This window comes from Amblyomma mixtum, chromosome 7 (genome assembly GCF_055824585.1).
Source record: "Amblyomma mixtum isolate Tamu chromosome 7, ASM5582458v1, whole genome shotgun sequence".
Taxonomy (NCBI): Eukaryota; Metazoa; Arthropoda; class Arachnida; order Ixodida; family Ixodidae; genus Amblyomma; species Amblyomma mixtum.
The window spans coordinates 23,839,527-23,858,472 of NC_143018.1; the positions used below are offsets into that span (position 1 = coordinate 23,839,527).

The 18,946-nt window shown below is 46.3% G+C and overlaps 3 protein-coding genes across 4 annotated transcripts in view; 2 read left to right on the forward strand and 1 right to left on the reverse strand.

Annotated features, from left to right (window-relative positions):
• LOC149335294 (uncharacterized) overlaps positions 1–6,939 on the forward strand; it is a 34,924-nt gene extending 27,985 nt beyond the window's left edge. For both annotated transcript variants that reach the window (XM_089551965.1, XM_089551966.1), the window contains exons 4-6: positions 880–994; positions 2,813–2,967; positions 6,039–6,939. In XM_089551965.1, the coding sequence (XP_089408091.1) occupies positions 880–994; positions 2,813–2,967; positions 6,039–6,165 (397 nt within the window). In that variant the 3' untranslated portion in view covers positions 6,166–6,939. The remainder of the gene's footprint in view (positions 1–879; positions 995–2,812; positions 2,968–6,038) is intronic.
• Positions 6,940–8,207: 1,268 nt separating this feature from the next.
• On the reverse strand, positions 8,208–9,782 carry LOC149335296 (lupus La protein homolog). Its single transcript, XM_089551976.1, has one exon. The coding sequence runs from the start codon at positions 9,575–9,577 to the stop codon at positions 8,381–8,383; it is 1,197 nt and encodes a 398-aa protein (XP_089408102.1). The 5' UTR covers positions 9,578–9,782; the 3' UTR covers positions 8,208–8,380.
• Positions 9,783–11,803: 2,021 nt separating this feature from the next.
• On the forward strand, positions 11,804–17,785 carry LOC149335297 (uncharacterized). Its single transcript, XM_089551975.1, has 2 exons — positions 11,804–11,896; positions 15,920–17,785. The coding sequence occupies exons 1-2, from the start codon at positions 11,839–11,841 to the stop codon at positions 17,203–17,205; spliced, it is 1,344 nt and encodes a 447-aa protein (XP_089408101.1). The 5' UTR covers positions 11,804–11,838; the 3' UTR covers positions 17,206–17,785.
• The last annotated feature ends 1,161 nt before the right edge of the window (positions 17,786–18,946 follow it).

Here is an 18,946-nt window from a genome sequence, read left to right on the forward strand (position 1 = left end):
AAAATTTCTTCATTATATGTGCGAGCACACCAGCAACATTTTCAATGCAAATATATTAGATTCCACTGAATTTTCATTAGGTAAAGTACAAGAGGAGTTTGATCACTATAGCGTGCTCCGTATTATTAGGGCTGTGAGTGTACATGCCAAAGATATTTTTCATTGCACCTTTCTGCCTAACAGAGTTGAACACAGATAGGTTCAATTAACACATTAATTGTGAAATGCCATGTTGTTTTGCGTGAACCAACAAAAATTAGGCTGTCTTTGTCCTAATTTACATAGACGGGTTTCAGGGTTTTGTGAGCAATGGCAGCAGGTGTGGTTTCATCCTGCTTTTTCAAAGTGACAAAATATTTTCAACCAGAACTTGTTGCAGAGTGTGTGAGGTTGTAAGAACCTGTTGGCAGTGCAAGAATTCTTCGTGATTGGCCGGTGTATTTAGGGCCCAGGTGGGTTGTGGTACATAGCCAATTTGTCCTTTTTGAGTCTCATAACATTAGAAGCCTTGTTGGAAAGAAAATATATGGTCAGGAGCTAAATTTGCTGATTGGCTGGAGGGGACTGACATCATCCGACCGATCATTCCCATTGTCTGGAAGGAAGTGATGTCACCAGACCAGAGTATTCTCATTGGCCAATTGGCTAGCAGGAAGTGACGTCATCATACCAGGACATTTCCACTGGGTGATTGGCTGGAGGGAAATGGCGTCACCAGACTGGAAGTGATGCCACTTCCAGTAAAGACATCAACAGCTGCTGATGCTTTCGCATTCCCAAGACATATTGGAATTAGGTGTCCGTGTGATTTCTCTCATCTTTGATTAATAGCTTGTCGTATTTTCTCCCATTTCTTTCCCTTCTCATCCAACAACAAAGGGAGCTGGGCATTGTGGAGGATGAGTCGGCTGTGCATGGCCCTCAGATGTACTTTGTCTTTGTGTCACATGGCAAGAGAGTGCTTGGATTTCTTTCTGCTCGAGAAATCAAGGAGGTGAGTGTACTTGTGTCTGGTTTCCAGACACAATCTGGTTTCCAGATTATGTTCTACTCCATTTCAAATGTTGTTTGGTAGTTGTGTTAAAGTACACATAAATGACTTTATTGATGAATTGCATTTCTTTGTATCCATCAAGCTATATGCTTCAAATGATGCGTAATGTACTGTCCAAGCCAAGGTTCTCTTCACTGCACTGAATTGCTGATGTGTACTGGCAACATCATGCCTGGCAACATCATGCAACAGGTTCGCCAAGGGCGCTCGAAGAGGGCATGACAATAATACTGGGTGTACCTAATGTTGTGCATTGATCCATACGAAGAATGCAGTGTATATAGCACATTCATTGACCATTTTGGAAATGGCTTTTTTCGTTTGCCTAAACCCACACACAACCACTACTGGAGCACTTTGTATCTCCTCGACCGTGCATTGTTCATGACATGCAATGGTACATTTACTTGAAGCGGATCTTGTGCTTGTTGATGTCGTCAGCACTGCTGGTCTCGGACGCAATACACACAGCACACATTGGGATTACCATCACACTTGTATATGTCACAACTCTCTTCATACCTTGCGCAGCTAGCGACTTAAGAAAAAACAAAAAACATGGTCTACGCAGCGAGGGTTTGCTCTGGGCTGTGCTCAAATTCACCAGCAGTTCAAAATAGGCTAGACAGGATCATCGGGGAGTCTAAAATTGCTGACTCTTCTGACTGCAGTATCCCACAAAAATGGAGTATAGTATCTCCACCATAATTCTCAGTTTGGTAGATTGTTGGCTTACTGGGTACAAGATCTGCTATTTCTGGAGATTTCACTAGTGCGAAGTAATGGACGCATCGCATTGGCTACTGCTAGTCAGTTCCAAATCACCGCCCTGCCTTCTTCCCCACTGAGCGTAGAGAGAAGGCCATAGCAGTGAGCTAGGAGCCGAGTCTTATTTTAGGCAAACTGCTGGCTGGGAACAGAACACCAATTTTCAAACTTTCTGTGAAATTTGAAAAAAATTGCATTTTTTGCAGTTTCAGGAATGCGAGTTTTCACAAGCACTGCAACGAAACCACATATTGTGATGCAAAGAATGGCTGTTTGTTTTAAGTCAACTGAACCGATGTTTTCATGGGAAATGTGCAAGATGCACTGAGCTAATAGAACCTTAAGGAAAAGAACGCAGCATCAGGAAGAAGGTGCATTGAATTCAAAATACATAAGTGAGGCAGAAAAGAAAGCTTGCCGTTTTCCTCTCTCAAATTTAAATGCACTTACATAACATAACAACTGCACTACCTCACCTTTCTGATAGTGCATATACATTCCCTTGGAGTTCGTCTTGCTCTTCCAAAAGCTGCTGTAAAGCAAGCTGGCGCAATTGCACTTCCGCCTTCTCAAAACTTTCAGAAAAAATGTACCTTGGGCATAACTTAGAGCGAAAAGGCCATGATAAAATTTTCAGCGGCGACTTTGTAGTTGTGGTGCTTCGTTCTTGAGCTCAAGGTCACGATATCGGGTCCATGCTGCAGCAGGCACATTTCGACGGAAGCGAAATGCAAAAATGCCAATGTGCTGTGCGGTGGCATGCACATGAAAGGAACGCAACTTGTCAGAATTTGTGTGGAGCCTCCACCATGGCAACTTTCTCCCTTACCCTCCCCCTCCACTTTCATCTCTCTTCTCATGGTATCCACTGCAAGTGAGACGGTTGCTGTACGTTTCCTTCCCACGTAACCTTTCCCCCATTACCACCTGTATTTAACTTTTGAAAAATCAACCACACCAGCACTGCACCTCGCTGTCAATGTTGTGCAGGGCTACCGGGTGATTCCTGACGAAAGCGGCAGCATGAAGAACACCTTCTGCTGCGAGTGCGAGCCAGTGAAGGCCGTCTGCGGAATCAGCCGCATCTGGACGGCACCATGCTACCGGCGGAAGAGGGTAGCATCACGACTCTTGGACCGGCTTCGGTAGGTCCTGTTCTCTTCCTGAGCATTGGTTCCACTGCGATCGCTTTAAATATTTGAGGGCACATCGGCTGAGGGAAGGCAGTTGAATCCAGGGAAACCCACGCAGATTATAAATGTTGGTCAAATGTTTAGGGGAATCCCCCAAGGTGGAGTAGATTTGTAATAAGGGAGTAATTACTCATTGACATCCACCCAAGCGCAGTCATACGGCTACAAAGGAAAGCTCTACAGCTTGCTCAGAAACTTCGCAGTGAAAGAAAAATTCGTCCTGGTCCAGGGTTCGAACATGGGACCACCGCTTCACAGGAGCAGTCGCTGTACCAACTGAGCTAACCGGGACAGCAAGCTCAGTTGGTAGAGCGTCAGTTAGCTCAGTTGGTAGAGCGACTGCTCCTGTGAAGCGGTGGTCCCATGTTCGAACCCTGGACCAGGACGGATTTTTCTTTCACTGCGAAGTTTCCGAGAAAGCTGTACAGCTTTCCTTTGTAGCCGTATGGCTCCACTTGGGTGGATGTCAATGAGTAATTACTCCCTTATTACAGATTCTAAATGTCTGACACATACAGTGCTTCAAGCCAAGACTTTTGGCTAGTTCAGCAGTTATAAGAGGACCGGATTGTGCGAATGGTTAGCTGACTCTTTATCACTAAAGTGTTGCTGCTGGCAGTTTATATATAATTTAAAGATTGCAGAAACATAGCCTTAGAGAGCAAATGCATGCTAAGAAGATGGGAAAACAAAATTACTGGCATACACGAGCTAAGTTGGCACTTGCCTCGGTCTGTCTGTCAGAAAATAGAAGCATGTGATGAGGAGTTGGGGATCAGCTTGCTAAAACATTTAAAAGACACGAAGATGTAACTGCCAGCATCCTGGTGATGCCATATGAGAAAAAATAGTCTGGTGTGTAGATTTAGCATTGGCATAGGAAAAAGGAGTGACAGCTGCATGTAGGTGAAAATTTCGTGATATGCATACGCCTGCCTGTTAGTTGGAAGTTGGTATATTTTGCTGGTCCTTTGACATGCTTGATTGCATGGATTAATGGAAGAATTTTAACATAGGCGAAGTGCTGCTGTATTAAGCTTAAGGCCGGTTTCAGCCAGGTCTATACTTGAGCTTACATTTACCCGACTGCGTGAAGCCTTTGCAGTGACACAGGGTTCTCAGGTAAATTTATACCAAATAACGTGCATTGTACTATGTGTGTAGTGCTTGTTGCTGGTTGTCTGATCATTGGAAATGATTATTCAGTAATGTTGTAGAATATGTTCTTTCAGGTAGACCCGCAGTAGCAAGGCTTGCACAAAACATTGAAATCTTTGAATACCCTTGATTTTCTAGAAACTGTTTCAAGGGCCCATGAATCTCCTTAAATTTTGATGCGCTCCTTAAATTAGTTGAAAAGGTCAGATCGATCTGATTTATTTCTAAGAAGTAAGGCTACATGGTGACTAGGAATGTTTCTCAGAGGGAACAATGGAAGACAGGGAAAGGATGGGGAAAGCCCAAAGAGACAATGCAGCACTCAGCCAGACCAAGGCCATGAGTGGCCCACTTTGTCTCTGTGTAAGAGGCCATAAATCTCTGTGTAAAAAATCTCCATCTCTGTGTAAGAGGCCACAATGCACCACGCTGGTGCAGTGGTTAGGCGCTCGGCTATTCAGCTGGGCGCGATCCTGATTTGGGCGGCCCTGTTTCAATGGAGGTGAAATGCAAAAGGTCTCGGTGTGTTGTATGATGTCAGTGTTTGTTAAAGATCCCCAAGTGATCAAAATGGAGCCTTCCACTGGGGCACCTCTTTCTCTCTTTCGCTTCCTCCCTTCCTTCATGGCACAGCTGAGGTGTCCACTGAGAAGTGAGACAGTTAGTGCTCTCCTTCTTTTCCTCTCCTCAAGAACCTAGTTTTTGAGATGTCTTCTGCTTCCCTTCTCCACTTTCCTTTTTTTTTCTGCATATGTTTTCTTGTTTCCCTAGACTGTCCTCATGTATGCACAAATTAAAACAAACTATCATGAATAACTGTATCGAAGCAGAACCCACCATGAGTGCATCATTTCCTTGAGAACCTTTCGGGCGGGGGGGGGGGGGGGGGGGGGGGTGCTTGTTTTTCCAGTTGTCTCCCTGTCTTCCACTGTTTGCACTCAAGGGCATTGTCCTCTTTTCAACACTAGTGACGCTGGCCCTGAAATCATTAATCGCAGTTGATGTCGGGGCACCATTTTGTCTTTGTGCTTTGTGTTATGAAGTACAAAAAGAAAGTTTGTCTGCCTTGCCTAACATACGGATTATGGCAGGTGGGTGGGAGCGAATTTGAGCGATCCGCTTAGAGCAAAATTCATGTTGTGCTAGAAAATTATTGATGAGACGACAATGGGGAAATCGGCACTGAAAGGTCACTTGACAAGCTCGAAGCGTACCTCCAGGTTAGCAGCCTGCAGAAGCAGCTATGCTATTGGAAATTTCATGCGAGCTGGGAAAGAATCGCCCAGAATGCCTGCATGTGGTTGGGAGCACGCAGCACAAAGTCTGCGGGCACGTCAGAAAAGGGAGGCACTGGAGCTGGAATTTGAGAACTAGTCTGAAAAAAAATACAAAACTGAAAAAAAAAAATGCACAAATTTTTTGGGGAGTCTCGCTGAGGATGCTGAAATGAAGAGTGGCATAGCTCTTCTTGTCAAGACTAACAATTTCCTCCGAAAGGCCATGGAAAAGGAAGTAGGGATGATGGCCAAGGAGCAGGAAATCGTATGATCCAAAAAAAAAAAAAGTTGTTGCCTTCTTTGATTAATGCCCCTTTTTTGTCCTTGAAATCCTGGAATTCTTCATGAATTCCAGGCCAAATATTGTGTTAGAATCCTTCACAGTAGTGACAGCAGCAGCATTAGCCTTAGCGACTTGTATGAAAATTCAGATGCCACATAGAGGATATATGTCCTGCTTTAGACTCGCTCCCGGTAACGATCAAAAATAGGGTGTTAGCACTATTTCTAGTTTATTTGAGGAAGCAGTCCAATTTCACTGGTCAGAATACAGTATATTCATTTTTTTATGCTCTTACTGCTTTCCAGGATGAACTTTTCCTTTGGCTGTCCGATCGATCTGCGCGAGATAGCGTTCTCGGATCCAACCTTGATGGGCCGTGAGCTCGCCGCAGCGTACACGCGGAACGACCGCTTTCTTGTGTACCGCCAGTGAATTTTCCTCTGCTGGCCTTTTCATTACTAGTTTGTTTTACTTGTTCTTCATGCTAAAGGGCAGCAATTTTTCGCACAGCATTTGCTGTTTTCTCTAGTCATTATACGAAGCAAGGTTCTGTGCCACGCACATTTTTGCATTGAATACAAGTGTTTCAGCTCACCAACCACATATTGATAGAGTTGGGGAGTAGCTACTTAAGTCTGTCACAAGAGCTTGAAGTATGCTCAGTTGTGTGGTTGTTTCAGTGTTGACCTCCTCAAAGTTTTTACAAAGGTCGCGTTTTGTTACGTACAAGGCTTAAAAAAGACAAGGCAAGTTGAATGCTTGCTGCTGATGATTGTCCAAGATTTTTTTATATATTTAGCTATGACAAGAGCACTGACTCGCAATTTTATGTTGTTTCACTTGCTAACAGTTTTTGTTAGACATGTCTTTTATCCATTCTGTCCATGCCCGCCTTTTTAGGGAACGATGCAACTTGATGTTGTGAATTTGGTTATCATGTCACTGTATTGGCATGAAAGCAAGTTTGTACCAGTGAAAGGTTTTTTTTGCCTGTTTGAAGCTTGCTGTAAAATGAGCACAAGCTTAGCATATGTATGGATATTTTTTTAGTTTTCGCAGAGAGCGCAAGTCAGTTTCTGCAGTATATATATTCTGCGTGTAGTGCATTGTATTGTTAGTTTTATCTATTGTACAGGAATGCGTATCGACCTCTTTTTAGCAGATCAGGCACTAACACTGGCCTGTTGCAAATACTTGTAGGGTGATGCCCAAACTATGAACAAATAAAAAATTTTGTTGGAGATGGCTTGACAGTTTTGTTGCACTTAACAAAGGTGCTTAGTACATGGCTTACACTTGTATCACTGGAGCTGTCATGCTGGCTTATGATGGGCATAACATACAAAGGTGCCTTCGTTCTGGAAGGTGTAAGTACGTTCAATTTGGCCACACTTGCCGCACCAATTCAAGGAGGTCAGCACTTCTGAGTTTGTCTTGCAAAAGTGCATGTCTAGTCCAGCTGAAGGGTATCAAGATGGCAGCATCCAAGATACGACTGCTGCCAAAATTAAACGGTGGCAGTTTTGTGACGGATGGTGGGATTGAAGTGGACCACGAGCAGTCCAGCCCTGCAGGCAATATTTCGGTGTATAATCATAAATGATGCATGCAATAGCTGCAACTTTGTTCAGGAAGCAAGTTTCGGGGGCTGGTGCTGCAATTTGCTGCACGAAATTTCTTGACACAATTTGGGCTGTTGACAACCACTGACACAACTGGCTGCAATTTGGTGGCGATGCCATGGTGCTGACGACCATGCCACTCTCTCTTGGATCTGGTCCGGCGAGTGCAGCCATATTGAGCAGGTGTTATGTGGTACCCCCAACGTCGCGTGCAAAACTCTTTGAGGAAGCTAACATAAGACCTTTTTTCGTTGCTACTTTGCTCACCTTTGTGTAAACCCTCGCTACTAAAATGTTCTTTGCTTACATTTACGAGGTGGTTCCTTCATAAATGTATTTCTAATGTTGTAGTATTGCTGGTACTGACTGCTTTGAAGACAATTAACACATAATAAGTATTCATAAGGTGTCTTCGCCATACACACGGCAACGCGAAGGTTTTTTGCAAGTAGAGTGAAATATGTGGTTTGGTTTATGGGGTTTAACGTACCAAAGCGACCCAGGCTATGAGAGACGCTGTAGTGAAGGGCTCTGGAAATTTCTACCACCTGGGATTCTTTGACGTGCACTCACATCACAAAGATTCCAAAACTAATGTATTTGGTGACAATGGCTCTTAAATACACCCAAGTGTTTTAACTGCAGAAATGGCAGTGCTGAAAGCATCATACTTCGGGTAGACAACAACTCCTGAAGCAGCAGCACAGCTAGTAGTTGAATGAAATGGAATGCAGCCAAAAGAAAAGATGCGCACCTCCACATTTGTCTCCCTTTGTCCACATCCAATTTCACGCACTTGGTCAACTCATAGCTGCATACCAATCAAACCAAGGAGACCTTTTACAGGCGCAGTAAGACGATATAATGCAAGTTTAATGCAATGCAAGATGTACTGCAACATATACAATCGCAGTGTTTTCACACTGAGGTGCATGCGACGAAAATGAACATTAACGTACTGCCCGTAACGAGTGCAGTCTGGACACCCACACACACATACGCGAGCTGCATGCAAGCTGTGCTTGTCATTCAGCAGCTTCACCACTGTCCTCCGTTTTTGGCCGCTTGGCCTCGTCAGTAGCTGCACCGTCGCCGCCGGCTGCGTCACCCCCCTCCGCTGGGCGCTTCTGTCCTTTGTTGTGCCCATCCTGATCCCTTTTCTTGCCGCCATGCTTGCCCCCATGGCCCCGACCCCTCTCCTGATTACCCCTGTTCCCTCGCTGCCCCCGCTTGAAGCGATTCTTTTTGTCTCGCTTGGCCGCCGCCAACTTCTTCCAGTACTCGAGCTCTTCGTCCCCTTCCACCACCGTTGCGGTGACGTCACAACCGTCCACCTTCAAGCCTTCGCCCTGCGCTTCGAGCTTAGCCAGGACTGCCTGCGCGGAGCCTTCCTCCACGAAGCGCAGAATGGCGTTCGGATCGCCCCGCGAGTAATCGACGAATGCCAACGCGGCGTGCGGCTCCACCGCCTGTTTGAGGCTCTCGCGGGTCGTCTTGTCACTCAGTCCCGTCACTCGCAGAAGACAGCCGAGCACCACGTCCTCCGCTTCCGCTTCTTCGGCAGCGTCGCCGCCTCCTCCCTGGTTTGCCGCCTTCTTCTTGGCTTTCTCTTCCAGTCTTGCCTGACGTTCCTCTTTCTTCCTGGCCACGTAGTCCACCTTCATCGAACGCTTCAGCTCCAGCTCGTTGAACTTGAGCCCCTCCTTGGCCATGAAGGCCTCGGCTTCTTCCTTGGTGGAGAACGTCGCGAACACAGAACCCTTGAACTTTCGGTTGCCGGGAAAGCGCCTCATGAACACGTTGATGCACTGTCCAAACTGTCCGAAGAATTCGAGCAGCTCGTCGATAGTGGTGGTGGGAGGAAAGCCCTTCGCGTACACGGTTAGCTCGTCCAACTTCTGACGCTCTTTGTCGCCATCAGGCAATGGCTTCGAGGGATTGCGGCGTATTTTCTTTCCGTCGGAACTGACCTCCAGCAGTTGGTTGGCAGACTTCTTCAGTGCCTCGGCGACCACGTTTTCCTCCGTGGTAAGACTCTTGAGCCTGTTGAAGGTTAGCAGCGTCTCGATAGTTACCCAGCCGTCATCCTCTTTCACCTTACCCTGCAGGAACTTGTCGCGAGGCAAGTTGAAGTCGCCGAAGTAGTACTCGACTTGCTTGATGATTTTGGCGTCCAGCGCCGACACGTCGGCCGGCGCGTTCTCGGTGCCCGCATTTGTCATCGCTGAATGCCGCAATGTAGACAGTGGCACGAACAACGCTCAGATGCAGAGAACTGCAAGGCAACTGCAAGCTGTGTAACACTATCCAAGCTAATTCTCACGAACAACAAGCGATGTCAGACACCGCCACAGCTAACAACGCCGCACGTGCACGCTGTCGCAGTTATGCCGGTTCTAGCTGGCTGGCCCAACCATATGGTCGTCTACAGTCGTCTGGAGCCGATTCAATCTGCATGAACCATATGGATCAACATATTTAAAAAAAAGTAATAATTATTACGTGATAATTTTTAAGAACACGGATTGCAAGTAATACATGACCAATTTACGCAGACAGAAACATAAAGTACATGTAATTGGGATTTTGTTAATGATGATGATGGTAGTGGCGGACTTTGTTGCACTTTTGATTTCCGTGGTGTTATGGTACTTTGTCAGTGGCGGCATAATTTATTTCACTGTATCATTGGTACCATCGCTTCCTCTGACTATTAATAACCTCTAATAAAGCATACATCGCGTCCAGTTGTCCACTCCGGCACGGGGCCAGTGCAACGATGACAACCATGGGCGTCCGGAGGGGGGGGCAAGGGGGGGCGGTTGCACCCCCCTGGAAAATCACTCACTCGAACCGTGAGTGATGGCCGCACGCCAGGGGCGGTGGTGCGCTCAGTCAAAAGGGTAAAAGCAGCCCCGCATGGTCACATCTGCGAAATGCCGCGTCCGGGCGTGCGTCGTTCCGCCGTTTTCAAACCACGCCATCGTTAGCTCTACTGAAGGGCGACCTGTTCCAGACATACAGCGGCACCGGCGAGCATGTGTTTCGAGCCGCCTTGAGATGGGTGTCTGTTTCTTTGATCTCTAGAGAGATAGCGACACGGAGGCAGACAGTGCACGGGGCATCTTGTTTTCGCCTATCGTTACGCCGGTCACCGATGAATTCTTAAGGAGGGAAGGACAAATCAGCCGTGTCCACCCCCGCTTTGTCGGGCTGCTCAGGGGCAAGCGGGCGATGAGTTGGCGCCGCCGCCGCTCGCTGTCTCCTCCGATCCACGGGTAGCGCAGTTCGGTAGAAGCGCCGCTTTCAGAATCTCCGGCAAAGGGGATTAGCTGCTTTTGTTCACGGCGACGCAGTCTCCCGAGGCGCCCCCACACCAGCGTTCTTTGCGTCTTCTGCGAAAACCAGCGCCTTTGGTCAACGCAGCCCGATGGCGCCTGCCTGGCTCGCCTGTCACCTCTGGCTGGGCCTCAAATCACAACAGCGCCCATGTACTGTGCGTGTCAGTGCATGGTAAAGAGACCCAGGTGGTCGACATTACCCGGAACTCTGTACTACTCCATCCCTCATAGCCTGAGTCGTTTTGGGGCTCTGAACCCCATAAAAACACAAAAACAAATTTTCCGACCGGAGTGGCGAGTGTCCCTTCCCCTCGGAAGTTGCGCGGCGTTCCTTTCACCCCCAAAGTGCGCATTCGGGGATATTGCGGCAAGTAAGCCCTCGCACGTGTGCGCGCCTCTGTGTTTGTGCTTGGGTGTTTTTAGTGGCCGGTTGTCAGCGAAGCTGAGAACAACCAAGACAGCGGACGAGAAAACGACGAGCGGCGAGCAGTGTGTGTGGGGTTGCTCGACTGTGCGGACGCGCAAGCAAGATGGAGCGAGGTGTATGAAGCTGCGAGCGTGCATTTATCTTGTAAATAAGTTTTCGTTGTATATATAGTCATCTTTTGTTTTCAACGTACGCGTTCAACAGTTTTTCCAATCAATGTGTATGATGAGTGTGCACCGAGAGCGTGTAATGAAGCACAGAAGTGAATTTATCACACGTGTAATTACGCAATTCGCCCAGAAAAATCCGAGGCGCCTACAGTTGCTGTTCAAGGAAGACTGACTGAGTGACTGTAGTTGCGTGTTTGCGAACATATTGTGCTGTGTGCTGGTCATAAATCCGGGTGAGTCGAGAACCCGTATGCAGGAAGACTGAGCACTCTTCTCCACGAAGTGATATAGCATCTTTTTGCATTTTTTATTAATTTTAGTTGTTTCTTCGTTGATAAACTCCAATGTACCTCTCCTAGCCGCGCTTTAATTTGCTGTTTGTAATTTTTCTTTCATGTGTGCATTTTGTTTAATTTTTATTTATATATAAATAAATAAACTTACTCCGCAAATAGCGCCTTTTTGCTACGAACATACCCCCCCCCCCCCCCCCCCCGGGGCACCAACGGGGCCCCCCCCTGCAAAAAATTCTGCGGACGCCCTTGATGACAACTGTGAGTGCAAGAGGAAGTGTTGGTTCAAGCACTGAGGAAGAATGCAAAGGTATACCACGCTTCCATGAGTTAATGCATCGACGATTAACGCTTGTTAAATTTATCTTTCTCTTTAAGGATGCTGATTGGAATATAACTAAACGCGTTTATTTCATCGCCGATGGGCTTTCATGTGTCTTCTCCTTTTGAGTTGTACGCTAAGGCAAGCATCTGCACATGGTTTGACGTGTGAAGAATAACCCCTAGCGTCACGTCAAGCTTTGTGAATGACCAGTTGTGAGCATTTGTGCGTCCGTCATATCCCCCCCCCCCCACACACACACAATTTTTACTGTGTTGCTGCCAGTTACTGTTAGCACATTTGTGGCAACTAGCGTGTTTATTACTGTGCAAGCTTGGGTTTACAAAATTACATGCATATTACATAAAACCACATTTGATTCATCACACATTCCCAGTGTCCGTGCAGATCAAAAAACATTTGCAATAATAATGCTGTCGCTAGCCAAATCGCCGTAGGTGTTTCTTGGTATGTTTGCAGCCCCGTAATTTGTTAGGTGGAACAATGTCTTTATACATACTTGTCTGAAATAGTGTCTAAGTAAAATAGATGTCTTTGGAGCACTTAGTGGTTGAATTGCAGTAAGCATCTAACATGGAAATTTGATTCTCTCAAATGTTTTTCCTTGTTTTGGGATAGGTTTTGTCAGATGAAGCTGGCGACAAAGTGTAGATGTGAGGCAGTGTGTGTACTGCATATTTGTGCACAGCACTTAGCAGAAGTCACACTGTGGCACTCAATATTTCATGATCATCATCATCATCATTATGAGCCTGACTATTCTGACTGCAGGGCAAAGGCCTCTCCCACATCTCTCCAGTTAATCCTGTCCTGTGCTAGCTGCAGCCACCCAATCCCCAATCTTGTTTGCCCAACTAACTTTCTGCCGCCCCCTGCTACGCTTGCCTTCTCTTGAAATCCACTACGTTACCTTTAAGGATCATCGGTTATCTTGCCTCCGCATTACCTGCCCTGCCCAAGCCAATTTCTTCCTCTTGATTTCGACTAGGACGTCATTAACCTGCGTTTATTCCCTCACCCACACTGCCTTCTTCCTATCTCTTAATGTTACACCTAAAATTTTTCTTTCCATAGCCTGCTGTGCTGTCCTTAATGTAAGCTGAACCCTTTTTGCTAAGCTGCTGTGGTAGCTCAGTAATTATGGCGCTCGACTGCTGACCCAAAAGACACGGGTTTGATCTCGGTTGCGGACGTCGCATTTCGATGGAGGCGAAATGCTAGAGGCCCGTGTACTGTGTGATACCAGCGCGCGTTAAAGAACCACAGGTAGTCGAAATTTACAGAGCCCTTCACTAAGGCGTCCCACATACCCTCATAGCCCAAGTCGCTTTGGGACGTTAAACCCCCATAAGCTATAGACCAAACCTTTTTGTCAGCCTCCACCTTTCTGCCCCATAGGTAAGCGCCAGTAAGATACAGCTGTTGTAAACTTTTATCTTGAGGGATATTAGTGAACTGCCATTCATGATCTGAGAGAACCTGCCAAATGCATTCCACCTTATTATATTTATAGCTTTTTACTCAGTTTCAATTTCAACCATCTTTCTTAATAGTAGGCGTGCTCACTTTGAAACATTTTTTTTGTTGTTTTCCAGGACTGAGTTTATTTTTCAACTTTGACTGCCAGAGTTTTGATCCAGTTGATTTTCACATCTAAGTACAGCATGACCCTGCTATGAAAGGTGGATTGCACGTTGTTGTCATGTAGCCAAAAAAAAAAAATGCTACGCACCTGTTCGGGCTGCCATTTTGTAGTGTCCAAGAGTACAAGGTCTCACTGAACAGAACACAGCCAAGTGCCTCCTGAAATATATTGTGTGGCATCATCTTTGAACTTTTTCTCTAATGTGCTTGATATCAATGCACTTGTTTCTTTTGGAGGTGACTTGCTTCTTTGCCAGAACAACTGCACTTAATTTATCAACCAACAAAGCCTGTGGTTCTAGTGGGGATTCCAGTATACGAAGTTTCCCATTGACACGTAGCCACTTTCTCTGCTTCAGTAGTTGTCAGTGAGGTGCCTCGTTGCTTACTTTTTTGCTCCAGGAAATAACACTGAAAGCTATAGTTGGATACGACTTAAGTCTGCAGTGAAGCTGCACCCACAATCAGGACCACTGCACAGAATTCCTCCACAAAAAAAAAAGTAGTCCATTGTTAAAACTTTTCTTTTTACTTAAACAAGAAGCTTATCACTAGAAAAAAATAATGATTGATGGTCGATTTGGGTAGTTAGGCCAAATGCAGTTCGGTTTTCCCTTCAGTTCTGCTGTTTTTCAGATCCAGTGTTCCCGGATGGCAGTTGTTCATAGCGATAATGGGTTAATGCCCATATATGTGGAATTGGTCGTTCTCCCCATTCAAAGATCCCTGGGAGTCTTCCTACCACTCCTGGTGCAGTTAAGTTGTGCCACTGCCCTTCTAAGCCAGGTGCTGCCATAGATGGGACTTCGGTTGCTTGGGTTAGGGTGCAACCCAGTTTTCTCTTCCCGACCAGCCTCTTACCAATAGACAGGTTGCTTGGTATATATATATAGATATATACTATATATACCTGGCCAGGTTGCCCGCCACCCAGTGGACTTGTGAGGAGCCTGCCACAAAACTGGCTTCAGACAAACAGACAGCGGCTAAATGCAGGGAATGGCCACTATAAGTGTTAGCACACTAAAAAAATTATAAGCTCTAGAATTTTCATACCTGGCTTGTTTTATGTAGTCGGACATTAAAAAGCTGATTTTGCTTACTGTTGTGATTTGCCAGCTACAGGGCAAGGTGGCCCAAACAGACAGACTGATCTGAGCTGTCTTAACATCAAAAATGATTTTTCCAGCATTTGCCACTGATCACAAATGGCACCTGCAACCTGGGTAGTCTTGCACGGGAAGTGCGGCTTGTCAAATGTGACTTTCCTGCCAGTAAAGAATTGACCACCTTTGTTTGTAGCCCTTCAACCCCTCTGGGTAGCGGACTAGTGTGCACTGTTTTGCCTTTAGGTAGTCTTCTTCACTTGTGCCATCTCCATCGGAACCCTATGCTCTGCACCCAAACACTCTCAGATGGTCCGCCTTCACTGCCCCCCATACAATTCTCCTCCGCATGCCTCTAATGGGCACTTGTTCCTTGCCCGACTCACAGTGGTAAAGGTGTCAGCCTGGGTACTCCAGTGACATTCGATTCAATGAGTAGGCACCTCGTTATGGCAAGCAGTGTTTGATTCAACCTTTCAGCAACTCCATTTCTTTCTGGTGTGCTGTGAATAGGTAGCTGGTGCTTCAGTATGCCTTTTGAGGTAAGATACGCGGTACAGTCTGGTGGCAGTACATTACACTACTGACACACGAATCACACGTACCAGCAACAGAAGACCTCGGTAAGAGTATCCTCACTATGCATTAAAGGATTATATTCACCCGATATTAGTTGCGTGTTTTCTTCCTTCAAATGATTCGTTAAGACATTAGAATGCATGGGATCTGCCTACGACTGGTGAACAATTTATAAACGAATTTCTTCTGTCATGCTGTTTCGGTTTCTTGAACCGAACAATGGCTGTGATGTGTAGTTGACCTTTAGGTCATGTGAGGCACAAAAATACCTTCAGTGTAAATGCTGATACGTAATTCTAATTCACTGCAACACTTAAGTTAGACTGCTTCAAGCGCTGAAGTACACAAATAACACAAATTATATTGTTGCTGTTTCGTGCCTCACGTGAACTTGAGAGGTCAACTAATTACAGCCATCGTTTAGTTGATGAAACTGAAACAGCGTCAAGAAAAAATTAAATAAATTATTTAGCGCCCATAGGCAAATATCACGCGGTGCTCCATGTATATTAATGTCTAAGACACCATTTGAAAGAAAAAACATACAGACAAATTTGGTGTCTATAGTCCTTTAAATTTATTGATAGGCTGGCCCACTCTTCTGTCTTCACAGAGTCACATCCCTCATATTTGGAAACATGTACTTTCTTCTGTTGTGCAGGTTCAGTCTCCACTTTAATGAGGTGCTGCTCAGCATCTCAACCGAAGTCTCAAGCAGGAAAGCAACAGCTCTTGTGCGCCGAGTGTGACTGTGGCGCAGCTATTCACACTGACTACAAGGACCACCTGTGCATCCATCCTGGCAAAATGTACCACAGCATTCTTCATAGCCAAGGCTTTGCAGTGAAGAGCATCTTGGCGAAGCATCACAGTGGCCACACAGATGAAAGGCCTTCCAATTGTAGTTATTGCATCAAGGAGTTCACAGAAGGGGACATCCTAAAAGGTCATCCTCCCATTCACTTGGGCAGGAAGCTGCACAAGTGCATTCACTGTAGCAAGAGCTTCACAACCAGTAGCATTCTGATAAGACACCTTCGTGTTCACACGGGCGAGAAGCCCCATCGGTGCATTCATTGCAGCAAGAGTTTCATAACAAGCGACGGCCTGACAAAACATGTTCGCATCCACACAGGCGAGAAGCCATACCAGTGCATTCATTGCAACAAAAGCTTCAGAACAAAGAACACCCTGACTAGGCACCTTCGCATCCACACGGGCGAGAAGCTCTACCAATGCATTCACTGCAACAAGAGCTTCACAACGAGTGGGAACCTGTCGGAGCACCTTCGCATTCACACAGGCGACAAGCCGCACCAATGTACCTACTGCAGCAAAGGCTTCATAACAAGCGACAGCCTGATGAAGCACCTTCGCATCCACACAGGCGAGAAGCCATACCAGTGCATTCATTGCAACAAAACGTTCACAACCAGGAACATCCTGACGAGGCACCTTCGCATCCACACGGGCGAGAAGCCGTACCAGTGCAGCTATTGCAACAAGGGCTTCATAACAAGTGACAGCCTGAAGAAGCATCTTCGCATCCACACAGGCGAGAAGCCATACCAGTGCATTCATTGTGCCAGAAGCTTCACAACGAGGAACATGCTGACAAGGCATCTTCGCATCCACATGGACAAGAAGCTATGCCAGTGCATTCACTGCAACAAGTGCTTCCCAACAGGTGAAAGTCTGACGGAGCACCTTCGCATCCACAGGGGTGAGAAGCCTCACCAGTGCACTCACTGCAGCAAAAGCTTCACGAAGAGGAGCACCTTGATTAGGCATCTTGCAGCCATTCAGGCAAGTAGCCACACCAGTGCATTCACTGAAGCGAGAGGTTTGCATCGAGGGCCTAATAGAGAACCCTCCCATCTACGTGGGCAAGAAGCCATATTGGTGCCGTCAGTGCCGCATGGCCTTCAAACAGAAAGTCACCTTTGATCACCATGTGCAAGGCACAAGAGTGAAAAACTCCAAGTGACTTTTTCTCAGTAGAGTTTTTGTGCGAGCTGCAGCTCAAATGTGGCGAACTGAATATTTCCACTGTTCCATAATGATGTGGTGTGTGTGTTCTGCTAGCGTACAGTGGTGCGCTTGCATGCAGCCATTAACAGTTTGGCTGCTAGGTCTTTGTTAAAAAAAAACTCAACAGCTGTGTCTTATGCTGTGCAGCACTTAAAAGAAGGTATGGCGTGGCATGTGTGGTTTGAAGTCCCAAGGCTGCTCCTGCAGTGGTGTGGAGGCGCTCCTGGTTGATTTTTGACTCTCAGTTCTTTAACATGCATTAGCACTGCATAGCACATGGCGTTTTATTGTTTTGTTCCAGTGGAAATGTAGCCCCTATGGTTAGGATTTGGCTCTGTGGCCTGAGCCACGAGGGTGGGTAGTACGTTAACTACATCGGACTGCTAACCATCTTAGTTAGCTGAGTTGGTAGAGTGACTGCCCGGGACAGGTGGTGGCCATGGGTTCTGCTGAAGACCAGAATAAATTTTTATTCAACTGTGGAGGTTTTGCGAAAGCTGTGAATGCCTTTACTTTGTGCCCATATGGCTGCAAATGGGTAGGTGCTAATGAGTAATCGCCTGCACACTGGGGGTTTTCCTGTACAAATTCAACTAATATATGTTTCTGTATGTGCTGCTTGTTCTTTTCTGGTCAAAATACAGATGCAGTTTTGTGGAAACATTTTCTCATTATGGTCATTGCAGCAGCTACTCTGTCATTTCATTTTGTACCAGGTTCCAAGTGAGCTTCAGTATTAATCTTCTTAGTGCAGATGAAAAAAGTTCCAAGTTGCAGGTGAAATCCTACAGTCCCACTGTTGGTTTTAGCGTGGCCAGTTCTGTTGTCTGGCAGCTATAGTAATATGCACATGGTTATTAGTAACTGCGTGGTGTGCGCTTACTTGTCACAATGTGGAGCTATCTGTAAGGAGCACTGGCTTGTGCGAGCTTCTAGCAGAAGAAATCAAAGCAGAAATCGCGACCATGACAAAAAATTCAGCTCCAGGTCCAGATCAAATAACAGCGAAGCTCTTATTTAACCTCAGCGATGACACCATCACCTCGCTGGTGGAATGCTTCAACGAGCAGCATTGGGCTACAGGAACGTTACCAATATCCTGGAAGACAGCCGAGGTTCGGTTCATTCCGAAGCCGAACAAACCCCTTAAACTGGATAATCTAAGACCGATATCGCTGACCTCGTGTTTGGGGAAGCTCATAGAGAGGGTCATCAACACGAGACCGAGTAGATACTTAGAAGATAACAACCTCCTACCCAACACTCAATTAGGCTTCCGCCCTCACCTATCGACACAGGACGCCCTCTTGTACTTGTACAAAGACCTCCTTGAGACACCTCCCAAGTCACAGACAAGGGCCATCCTGGCGCAAGAACCTACAACTATATCAAAAACTTCTTATCAGCCAGGCAAGCCACTATAAACTTCGGTGGAATAAAATCAGATCTGATCACTCTAAGCCCGAGGGGAACTCCTCAAGGGGCGGTACTGTCACCCCTCCTGTTCAATTTAGCTATGAAAGATCTACCAGGCCTTCTTTCCGAAATCCCCGGCATCAAACACACATTGTATGCGGATGATATCACTGTCTGGTGCAACTCTGGGAGTGACGCCGAGATCAAGGAGCGTTTTTAAGCAGCAGCGGACACGGTGGAC